Raw genomic sequence first — 12736 nt, forward strand, 5'->3', positions numbered from 1 at the left:
TAAAACTTACATTACAATGCACACGTAATCGTATTAGAGACTAAAACAAAGGCGAACGTAACGATCCGAGCTAGACACTCGCTGCACATCCCTGTACTTGCACACCAAACCCTGGCCCAGTCCGCTATCGGCTCTAACCTTGACGTACCGCGCATCGTCGTCAACTCGTTGTCATTTATTTAATAATTTTAGGATGACTTCACGGACCACTTCGGGTGCTTTAGGGACCACCAGTGGTCCATGGACCACCGGTTCAGAACCACTGATTTAAAGCAAAAATTCCAAAATGTGTTATTTAATATAAATAAAGTTATGTTAATAAGAAGTACAAGCATTATTGCTAATCCAAATTCCACTTAACCCAAAACAATTTGCTCATCTTCTAAATGTTAAGGGGCCTACACACGTTAAGGAAATCCTTTGAGGAATAACTGTGCAGTCCTGGCCTTGAGGAAATTCAGAATTTCCTATTGCCTACACACAAGGAGGAAAATCTCTCAGTCAATCAGTTGGCCATGGTATCTGATGGTGACATACTGGCTGTTCTTGGATGTTTTTATTGGCAATAAATTGCATTAAAACTTACAGGAAAAAACGTGTGTAGAAGTCTATGGTATAAACAGTGGCTAAAAAAAAAAAAAGAGGATTGTATTCCCATGTGAACCTGATATACCTGATCTCAGAATTGAAGTTAGTACCTAAAGATTGGCACAACTATTTGAGAATGGATGAAGAAACGTATTTAAATCTGTTATCATTGGTTACACCAATCATAAAAACCAAAATACTGTAATGCAAGCAGCAATTTCACCCCATGAGAGGCTCACGGTGACCTTAAGGTATTTGGCAACAGGCAGAATTTAATAATTTGAAATACCACAACTTTGGTTAATATACTTCATCAGTTCCTGATCCTGACTTCACTGATGCTTTGATTTTCTTAATTTCCTTCCTATATGCACTTCTGACGATGTTATTTTTTTACAACACTTTCTTTGTTAGCATTTGGCTCAATGTCTTTCAATTTTTTAATTAAACGTAAATAGGCAACTTCTTTTTTGCTTTTGTCATGATGATCTTTATTTTTAACATGCCAAAGGCATGGTTTACTTTAAAAATTCTTCTAAACATTCACGGGACATTGTTCTCACTCAGTGGTCTCACAACTGAACGGAAACAACGACACACACATTATGGTTGGCCTGTGCAATCCAAAACTGTGCAGGAAAATCAAATGGTTTTTCGTTTCTACTTTGGCAGACTGTACAGTTTGCTGAAACTGTGCTGTTTTCCCTCACACACTAACAAGAATTCCTCAAGGCCAGATCTGCACAGTTATTCCTCAAAGGATTTCCTTAACATATGATTAAGGATGATCCTTAACATATAAAATAATCTATGATTTATTTTATACCTGTAAAGGACATAAAATAAATCATAGATTATTTTTTAAAAGCATGATGAATTTGCAAAAATAATATATACAGTACTATAAAGTTTAATATAAGTATATTTACTAAATACAGCATAAAAGTTTTTTGAAATACAGGGTGGGAAAGAAAGTCAACTTAATACCCCTGCTACAGAATATAGAATGTACCAAAAGAATGTACATTTAACACACCATGTAACATGCATAATTCTGTAACCATTCAAGATAGGTCACTAAAATCTTTCAGCAATCAATTCCTTGTGAAATTCTTGCCCTAAATGATGTGTCACATGACCCCCTTCCCATTTATGGTTTTGGAGATGTATTCAATATAGCTGCCATCACAATGCTGTCCATGGGTGTAACACACATCAGTCTGTTGCTCATATCAGGAACAATGTGTTCCTGACATGAGCAAACTAACTTTGAGTACATTCTATATTCTATAGCAGGGGTGTTCAGTGACTTTCTTTCCCACCCTGTATATGTGTTTGTTTGAAGTCTTTTTTGAATTTTTTATATATATGGTACATACATTTATACATACATACATATATATATATATATATAACATATGTATAACTCTGCTAATATGGTTTTTCTCTTTACGGAACTTATTACTCTTTGGAAACTGTAAATCGAAAATGAAATGCACAGACAAAAAAGTTATTAGCAATGCCCTTACTACAATTGCTTGCAACATGGAATTTACAAACGGATCGAAAAAGTGGTATTTAGATAGTGGTGCAACAAGTCATACATGTAATGACAAATATAAATTCTTAACCCTAGATCAAATTGAACAGTCTAAAGTATATACTGCCACGGAGATTTATGTGCAAGCAGCTGGCATAGGTGATGTGAATCTCAATTTAGTGGTTTTTCTCACTAATTATATGTAATCCTGTACAATAATTAGCTAAGACTTGTAAGCATGCACTACACTGTATACTAAGAATTAAAAACTTTAGTAGATTTTATAAAATATCTTTTGGTGGTGTAAATTCTATTCATAAATAAATAAAGATGAAATGTTTTTTTTTCTTTTGTGAATTTCTGTACAATGTTTTGATTTTTTTTTTTTGTGCCAAAATTGGAATTTTTATAATCTGATATTTACAAGCAAGAATGATGTTCCTTGTTTGGAGATATTTACAAGCAAATTTTAAAACAAACCTACATTCACCAGCAATTAATTGTAAAATCTGAAGATGGCTATTTTATACATTCCATAAATGAAACAATATATAAACCTGAAAATGATAATTTAAATGATCAAAAGCATTTGTTTTTATAATAAATTAATTGCTGATGAATATATATATTTTTAACTTTCTATTCATAACCAGTTTGAGAGCACAGTGAAATTCTGTTAACATGGCATCATCAAGACCAACATGGTACCAGTTTATTGAATATAATGCTTTATCAGATAGTGAAAGTTTTTCTGGTTTTCTTGATTCTCTGGACACAATTTTACGTCTTCACGTGTGAAACTGTATAAATCTGCCTTTTATGATTGTTTAACAAGCCATTTTAATTTTTCCAGGTTATTTCTACCCTTAGTTGGCTTGAAACAAGAACACTTTATTCTTTGTACTTTGTATACTTTTATTGCAAATTGCATTTAAATATGGATGTATTCTAATTATCAGAATATAGGAACAGTAATGGACTGTAGCTGTTTTCATGATAATTATTGATTCCTAAAAATTTCTGCTTCTCATATTAAACCCATGCACTAATTTCTTTGAAAAAGTCTTTGGAAAAATTATTCATAAGCTAACTGGTTTTACCTAACACATTATTATTTCCTCTTTGTCTTCCTCTGTTTCCATGACGTTTACATTGGAAGTTGTCTATGACAATGATAAAGAGCAATGCACCGATAACTCCAACAACAAGCTAAATGTGCTGGCTTATCAGATTTGCGGACATACTGGTTGCTGGGCTAACAGAAATTCACTATAATTGAAGATACTTATGTGCAATTTATTTTATGAATATTAATATTGATGTTAGAATATATTTTATAAATTACAGGCAGTCCTTAACTTTCACATGCAATCTGTTCCTAAAAATGTGTATTAAAAGTCAGACACCTAAAAGCTTCAGCAATAAAGTTGTAAGTTATAAAAGATTTTTCTCAGAAAACTAAAAAAGATTATAAAATTTCCTTATTAAAATCGAAAAGTTTGTTTTTTCAGTGCATAAAACATTATTTAAAATGTTGAAACTGAAGATTAAACAGACAATAAAAATGAATTTTTTGATGACAAATGACTTTATTTTTTATTACTGAAACTAAACCAAGTAGAAAGCACCAGACAAATAGCTCATTTTTTTATTTACAGCTGGAAATGTTTGAAAGTTTAAATTACTTTTAATGTGCTAAATTCAATGTATCAAAGTATTGTATATGAAAGACTAAGTTGCTCAGAAGTCAAGGACTGCTCATATTAATTAATATCTAGATATTTGATTTCATTTTAATTTCTTTTAATATTGATGATTGTTGTTATTTAATAATAATAATTTTTTTTAAGGGGACAAGATGAAACTAGTTATGTAAATGAATTAAATAGAGAAGAAAATTCTAATACACAAAGTATCGATTCTGGAATTGTTATAACTGAAAGTAATGTGTTAACAGAACAAAATCAAAATAGCAATAACAGTAGAGCACTTACTCAAAGGATAGAAAGACAAGTCAACACTGTTAGCTCATCTAATATTTCCACTAATTATAACAGTGATAATTTTGTTGTAATAGATTTAACTGATGAAAATGAACCTGAAAGTAGTAACATTGTAAATGTATCAGAAGCACTTGAATATGATGATGATGATGATGAATTTATGATGAATATAGATTATGATCAGTTGGATCAATTAGTTAAAGAAAGCTGTAATAAGGTAAATTACATATATAAATTGATTTAATTAAAATTAAACAAATTTTGTTTTATATAGATAATTAATGTTTTTAATTGTATCAAATTAACTTCCTTAATTCTATAGAGACAAATCAAGGATATTCTATTGTATATAGTTAATATGTAGGATGTTTATAATTAAAGTTCACATTTAATTAAAAATGATATAACTTCGGAACTAATCAGCAAAATGACATCATATTCTATATGGAGATATAGAATATGATGGCTAGAATCTGAAGTGATAGAATTTTATTTGAAATAAAAAAGAATACTAGTCATAAATATGTCTACTAAGGCAGTAAATGATGTACCATAGTGGATAACTTAAAAGTTACAATACATATGACACACTGTGTGGTTACGCGACAGCATGCTTGATATGCTGGCCTCCAAAACATGAAAATGTAATTGTTTACACAAGTTTCATATGTCAGTGATTTCATCAAGTTGTCAAAAATGAACCCTGCATATCAAGCAGGCCATTATCAAGCATGCCATTGCATAATCACACAGTGTACCATACATGGTGTAACTTTTGAGACATTTCAAGTTATCCTCTGTGGTATTGCAGTGCCATTTGAGCCATTCACAAACCAAATCAATTAACTCCTCATTTTGAATTTTTTTAAATTTTAGTGTCAAAGCACTTGATATACTTGTAACTTTTTATATTTATAATAAATTTTCCTAATAATAAGAATTAATACTACTTAATGACAAAATTTTATTGGCCATTGAAAAAATTTTATTTTTTTCAGAAGCCAATCTAATTAACTCCATACTATAACATAAATCCTCCAGCACACACTGCCTCATTGCAATCACAGTGTGCGCTGATGGTGTGCACCTCGTGGATAATGGTAAATTATTTAATGTTATCTCATCACAAAAGTAAGTAAAAGAAATTAGTTAGTTACAGTCCAACTGCTGCAGAAGTATACTTGTGGAATATTAAACAATTGTTTTTAGAAAAAAAAAACTTATATCATTATATCAAGATGAATGAAACTAAAAACAATTCTTTTCATTCCTCCTGTTATATACGATTTGTATAAAAATTTAAGAACAAATCGACATGATGGGACCTCAAATACAACTGATAAGAAGACATAATTTATGTTGCTGAATAATCAATTTAAACAAAAAAAATAACAACAACCATTGTAACAGTAACAGAACAGTTATTATTCATTTTTGCAAAAAATCTTTAATAAAAAATGTATGATGACGACATTTCTCAATAATAAAAAAGTATGTGAAAACTGACTGAATCTGACCAAACTGAATGTTACTACATTTTCACTTACCAAATTAACTCCATCGATCACACCAAAATCATAATAATAATAATATTATTATTATAGCATATCTATGCTATCTTATACATTTTATGTCGTTAAATAAAAGCTGCATCTACAATAATACATTGTACAGTACAATGTTTATTTGAATTTATATTTTAAAAAAGAATGTATATTACTTTGACACTTTTTGTTTTATGGAGTTAATCAATTTGGCAAGTGAGCAGCACATTTACTGTTGTAGTGAACATTTTTATAACTAATATTCTTGTTTGTTTCAAATTAAATTCCAACACTACAGAAGTCTTTTATGTAGAATATGATATCATTTTGCTGATTAGTTTCTGAATTACATCATTTTTAAATGAGAACTTTAATTATGAATGCTCTTTATATTAATATATTAAAATTATAGTGTATGTTTTTACTTTGACTCTAAGAAATTTTTTTACATATAAATGCACACAAGTATGCATGCATGCACGAATCCATATATACAGGGTGGGACATAAAGATCTCCTACATTTGGAGTGGGCACCATATGGACTGTAGTGGCAGTAGAGAGGTGGGACAGGTTTCATTCAGTAGGCTAGGTGCTACCATTTTTATTTTGCCAACTTTATGGTATCATCGGTCCATATATTTTTGAAGAAGGTGATGAAACAGTAACTGTTAGCTCTGGCCAGTATGTTGAAATGTTAGGTTTCTGTGCTCTAAACTCTCGATCCTTTCCTTCAAATTCTCAAGAGTTTGGGGACAATGTCGGTAAACCTTTTCCTTTAGGTATCCCCTAAGGAAAAAGTTACAAGGGTTTAAATCTGGTGACCTTGCCAGCCACCCCACATCTCCCCTGAAAGAGATCAAATGCCCAAGAAATGTTTTCCTCAACACTTGAAGTGAGCATTGTGCTGTGTGAGCTGGTGGTCTCATCCTGTTGAAACCATACATGTTCTGTATTCAAGTCGTACAGTTTAGGGCACAGAAACTTCTCCAACATTTCAACATACTGGCCAGAGGTAACAGTTACCTTCTTCAAAATTGTACGGGCTGATGACACTAAAGTCAGCCAAATGAAAATGGTAGAGCATAGCCTACTGAATGAAACCTTTCCCACCTTTCTATTACCACTACAGCCCATATGGTGCCCACTCCAAATGTGGGAGATCTTTATGCCCCATCTTGTGTATGTACATGTTACAGTAAAAACCCGTTTTAACTAGTTGAAACTAGTTTTTACTGAATGTCTTTGTTACCTGTTTTGTCTAGTTAAAACTAGTTTTAACTCAAATTCATTTTTGACTAGCAGTAAATTCTAGTTATAACAATGACATCCAGTAAAAACTAGTTTCAACTAGTTAAAATGTGTTTTAACTAAAAACGGGTTTTTACTGTAACATATATACTAAGAAAAATTCCTGTTTAACTGGAATTGATTTGCTTGGTATTAAATAATTTACAATAGAACAGTGAAGTGCAAAATATTGTAATAAGTTAAAAAGTATTTAAAATTTACAAGTAAAAACACAAGATCTTCACAATGATGACACATTTTAAATGAATATTATTCAGGTTTATCTTAATGATTTAATTTTTAAACTGTACTGCCACCATAAGAATATTTTAGACAATTTTTTCATTTAGAAGCAGGAAAGTCTCAAAATAAAAGTTTTATGTGACATCTATTATTCTATAGTGCTAGAATAATAAATGTGATGAACTTGTGTTTTTTCTATTTGTTAATTTAAAATGGATTTATCTTCCATGTTTATTTTTAATAATGATAACTGTTTTTGTTAGTTATTTAGTATGGTGCTATAAATGAATAGGTATACTAAAACAAAAAACAGATCTACTAATGAAAAATATAAATATTTTTTATAAATATGTTTTGTTAGTTTGAATGTATGTACAGTGGTGCCTCATATAACGTACTTAATTCGTTCCAGGTGCACGTCTGTTAAGTGAAACGTCTGTTATACGAAACGCATTTTCCCATAGAAATACATGTTAAAACATCTAATTCGTTCTGCAGCATAAAATATCCGTACTGTATCATAAAAAAATGAACATGGGGTGCATTCTTTTATTCCTTTGTGTAACTCTGTGCGAGCGACATCAGTTTAAAAATTCCTGCGAAACGCGTTCCTAAATTCCGGTGGGAGTGCACGCCGTCGAACGGCAAAAACGGCCCCTTGTAGCAGTAGTTTACGGTGGAAAGCAACATGGCATCCTCCATGGCTCAGATAGTTTCCTTTCTGGGTCCATTATGTGGTTTTATGAATGAGAATTTAGAAATTGTGAAAGCGCGAGTTAGCGCACGCAGTGATGTAAGTGTCTTTACGAATTTTTCTTTCGAGGCTATTTTGAATGCTTTTTCAACAAATAATTCATTTTATGATTGAATTTTATAATTGGGACTCTTCTTTTGCCTTTTAAAGCTCATATTTTAGAATTATAGATTCCTCCATCACAATACTATAAATAGTGTGGGCGCCACCATCTTTCTTTCTTTCACTGTCGTTCCTAAATGCCTACAAACAGCAGCGCACTCCTGTAGTAGCGGAGACGCAAAGCGACTGCTATTAAATAACGCACCGATGAAACAGTCACCAATTATGCTGGAAAGTCCGTTGTTCGCAGCCAGTCCGTTGCTCGAGTCACGTAACGGCCAAACAGAAAGTCTGTTGTTCGCAGTGTCCGTTATTCGAGGCACCACTGTAATATTAATAATATTTTGAAATGTAGCAAAGATATAAACAGAATTTTTCTGTTAACTTTTAAATATAACTAAATTGTATAAAATTCAACACTAATATTTATTATTTCATATAGACTGCTATATTATTAATGTGTACGTTTTTTTTCTTTTATGAATATTAGAATAATCGTACATTAAGATAAATTAATTATTCATCATATGCTTCTCTGCACTCAAAACTAGAACTACTTAAAATAAGTAAGACAAAAACCTTTCACACTTTGTTTCTAGCAGTTTAATCACTAAGTACAAACATTTTCAGCCATTTTGAATGGCCTTCTTCAGGTACAATAAGATCAGTTGGAATGTCAGTTAGCAGATATTTAAATGAAGTCATTGTTAAGAAAGTTTAAACAATATTGACTTATTTTATCATCATATGCTGTTTTGATCTAGGTAGATTGGTCTTTAAACAAAATTAACTTAATTACATTTGATTATATTTACTGATTTCCAATTGATGATACCTTATCTACTTGTGATCATTAAAATTTTTTCTAATAAATATATTTTATTTAGTACAAAGTGAACAAAAAATTATTTAACATGAACAAGCATAGTGTTTTTAATTCTTAGGTGTGTATTTCTTTTTCATGAACTTATTTATTGTTGATATTAAAAAAATGATTTTGAAAATGTGTTCTTGAATACTCTGGGGTTAATGGAGCACAGTTTAAGAACTAGAACTGTGCTAAACCAAAATTTCGATGTCAATATTGATGATAGGCTTGATATCAAGATTATTTTGAAATATATACTGAAAAAACAAATATGAAATACTGAAATATCAAATATCAGTATTGATATACTGAATAGTGATATTCTATTCTGTATTCATAATGTACATGGTAATGATATACAGTAATTGATTAACCATATAGCTCTACTTCTTGAAGCAGAAATATAAAAGTATTTGAACATTTTTAGCATTCTTCAGAACTTAAATTTTTTATGGTGAAATTTAGCCAACTAAAGTTACTTACGCTGACAAAATAATAGAAAAAAGTGTGTGATAATGATTCTGAAAATGTTTATTGGGCTGCAATTTGAAAAAATTGTACACATCTAAATTCACACTGTTGCCTGTCTATCTGTCTTTCCTTAATCTCAAGAACAGAGTTAGATGACAGATGAGACTAGATATGGAAACCTTAGGGGCAGAAGGCCCCATTTAACTATATATGTGAACTTCCAATGAAAACCATAAGTGACATTATTTCAATTCAAAAATTTTCCCCTGAAAGATAGATAGATGACTCGTATGACTCTGTTGTTAAAGGAAAAGTATGATGTATGGGAGCAATCCACTACTAATTTGAGGTGGAGAGCATATATTTTAAATTAAAAATTGCAGCCCAGCATTGTGACAATGTCACAATAAATAATTGCTAGATACATTTAAGAAAAAAATGACTTTTTTTTATAGAAAAATTGAACAGTAAATATATTACTTAATAAATAAAAAGGCATCACAATATAAGGGCAGATACAGACTAAGAATTTTTATATTTTAATTTTTCTTTTATGTAGAATTTCCACGCAGAAGCTAATCCATCTGCATCCCTTGTATTAACACAACCATCTCTTAATTTACGTTTATAGATTTCAATCTTATTTTCTTGCAAAGCTAATGATGGGGACCGCGTGGTCTTGAGGATAGTTGCTTCACTCCATTTAACTACAGAGTCTTCTGCTTGTGCCATACTTGACAAAACTGTGTTGCAATGCCCTTTATTAATGTCATATTTGTGTTCCTTAAGTCTAATAGCTAGATTCCTTCTTGTGACTCCAATATAGTCCTTTTTAATTCCTAATTAGTAAATATATCTTTGATTGTAGATATAAAACAGATACTTTCTTTACAAATATGATCTCAACTCAGCAATCCTTTCTCGGCTTTTTGTTACGAAAATACAAAAGTAAAATAGTTGATTATGAATTTTCATGATTTCTACAAATGATTTTCTCAATTTTATTCCTTTATACAGTCAGTGTTCAACAAGGATCTATTCTCAGTTACCTTTTTTCATCATTATATATTAACACACTTCTTTGCCATCTTAAATCCCATGTAACATATGCTGCTGATATTAAATTGATATGTTCCAATCCAAAGATCTTACAATCTAGTTAACATCAGATTGTAGGATCTTTGGATTGAAAAATTTGATTAAATCTGCTGACCCTCAGGATTAATGAACAAAAAAACTGTGGCTATGTGTTTTGCTTTAATTCACAATCCTCCCTTACTACTTTTTATATTGATTCTACTTTTATTAATTATGTTACACCATAATGATTTGGGAATAATCTTTGATAATTAGCTACTTTTAAAAATCATATTGGTAAAATAGTTAAATCTCTGGCTATCAGATGTGGAATACTATGAAATTTTTGTAAAGTTGTCTTATCTAAAATTATATTAAAAACTATTTTTTTACTAATTTTCAGTCTTGCATTAATTACGGATTACTCATTCGGACAATGGTAGTGCCTTCCCTTTTGGTGAAGATTGCTAGAATTCTTGATGATAATTTATTCATCTTTTAATAAATTATGCAGCTTACCTTACATTCAAAATCCTAGCATTGCTAGAATTAGATTGGGTTTTCCTTCATTTTTTGAGTGTATCAAATATTTTGATTGCTTACTTTATTTTAAATTTTTTAATGGCTTTAGTTATTCTAATTTGGCTCTTATTACAAATACTACCGAGCAACCTATGTCTATCATATTGTGCATTCACTCCATATTTTTGTCAGTGTTTCCCAAAGATTCATTTCTATTATATTTTTTGAAATTTAAGTAATTTTGACGATTTATTATTTCTTAATTTTTCCAGTTTTAAATTAAAATGTAAAAACATCACGTAATCTTTTTAATATTATGTACATTTTTGTCTTTGTTTTTATGTACATTTGTTAATATTTGAGTGAGAAGATATCAAGTGTCCTTTAGGACTTTTCCTTTCATTTGTAAAAGTAAATAAAATAGATAAAATTAATCTTATTTATTTATTTGAAACTATAAAGTGGAAATATTCAGTCCAAAGATAAGAATAGCATGGAAGAATAAATAATAGGTTTGTGTATTAGGGGATCATGGTATTAAATTTTTGTGATTACAGGTTGAGGGGGTGGGAAGATAAAGGGTAGTCGTGTGTCAGTATTAGAGGGTTGATGCTATTAAGTTTTTGTGATTACAGGTCAAACAGGTGGGGCGATAAAGGATGGTCGTGTGTCATAACTCAAATAAGGTCGGATTTAATGACGTTTCACTCGTTATTAGCATTTACAATTTTTTATAAAACCCATCCCTACCCTCAAAATTAAGCTGTTTGCCATTTTATAATAATTAAAAATATAAAATGTTTTTAAATAAAATATCATAACGGATGGCGTCACCAAATGTTACCCAGAAAGTTAACCAGCTGGTTGCTGGATGTTTTAAATTATTGTTTAATGATATTTAAATTAAAAACTTTAACATCAATATTAAACTTCTAGTTTATGGTAAATATGAAAAATGTGATAAATATATTTAAAAGAAATGCTTACACAGTATAATTATTTTTCTTTTGAAATACATATTTAGTAATGCTAGATCCTGTTATTTAATTATTACATGTAAAAATTGTAAAATACCTGCTAGTACTTAAATTAAAATTTATTTTGATAAACTGGAATTGAAATGCTTTCATGTTTAAAAGCACTTCAGTGATAATTAACAAATAAAAAATGATTGTATATGTATATTATCTCTTTTTTATTTCTAAATTTATTTTTCTATTTTTCTTAGGAAATTTTTCCATTTAATGAAGAAATTCCCGCTTCACCACCGAAAAAAATTCAAAAGAATTCGTGTAAAATTAAAGCTCCTCCACCAATTTTATCTCAAATACCAGATTTGGACTCATTTGATTCAGATGATTAATAACTAAAACTAAAATTTATATTTGGAAAGCTTCTTTTGAAGAAGTATGTGTTTTTTGTCTGTTATATTTATTTTTGAATAAAAATGTATCTAGATTTATACATATGGCTTAAATACATTTTATTTTATAGCATTTGAATTCTTATGAACAACATTAATATATATTTAAAGTAATTTAAATTTTGGACTGAGTAGCTTTTTTTTATAATTATCATTTCCATTACTAGAAGTTCTTATAAAAAAACAGTATTAGGTTAAGAAGACAGATTTCATAATTTGTTTGTACTTTTGTAATTCCAAAATATATTTTCAATGTAAATTATAAAAATATTATAGAGCTAATACTGTTATGTACAAACTAATAATAAGAATA

General features: G+C 29.8%; 1 protein-coding gene across 1 annotated transcript in view; it reads left to right on the top strand.

Moving 5' to 3' along the window:
• LOC136975060 (recQ-mediated genome instability protein 1-like) overlaps positions 1–12462 on the top strand; it is a 48142-nt gene extending 35680 nt beyond the window's left edge. The window contains exons 6-7 of the mRNA XM_067270054.1: positions 3979–4348; positions 12229–12462. Of these exons, the coding sequence (XP_067126155.1) occupies positions 3979–4348; positions 12229–12363 (505 nt within the window). The 3' untranslated portion in view covers positions 12364–12462. The remainder of the gene's footprint in view (positions 1–3978; positions 4349–12228) is intronic.
• The last annotated feature ends 274 nt before the right edge of the window (positions 12463–12736 follow it).

Source organism: Centruroides vittatus, unplaced genomic scaffold (assembly GCF_030686945.1).
Source record: "Centruroides vittatus isolate TY-2023 unplaced genomic scaffold, ASM3068694v2 contig_361, whole genome shotgun sequence".
Taxonomy (NCBI): Eukaryota; Metazoa; Arthropoda; class Arachnida; order Scorpiones; family Buthidae; genus Centruroides; species Centruroides vittatus.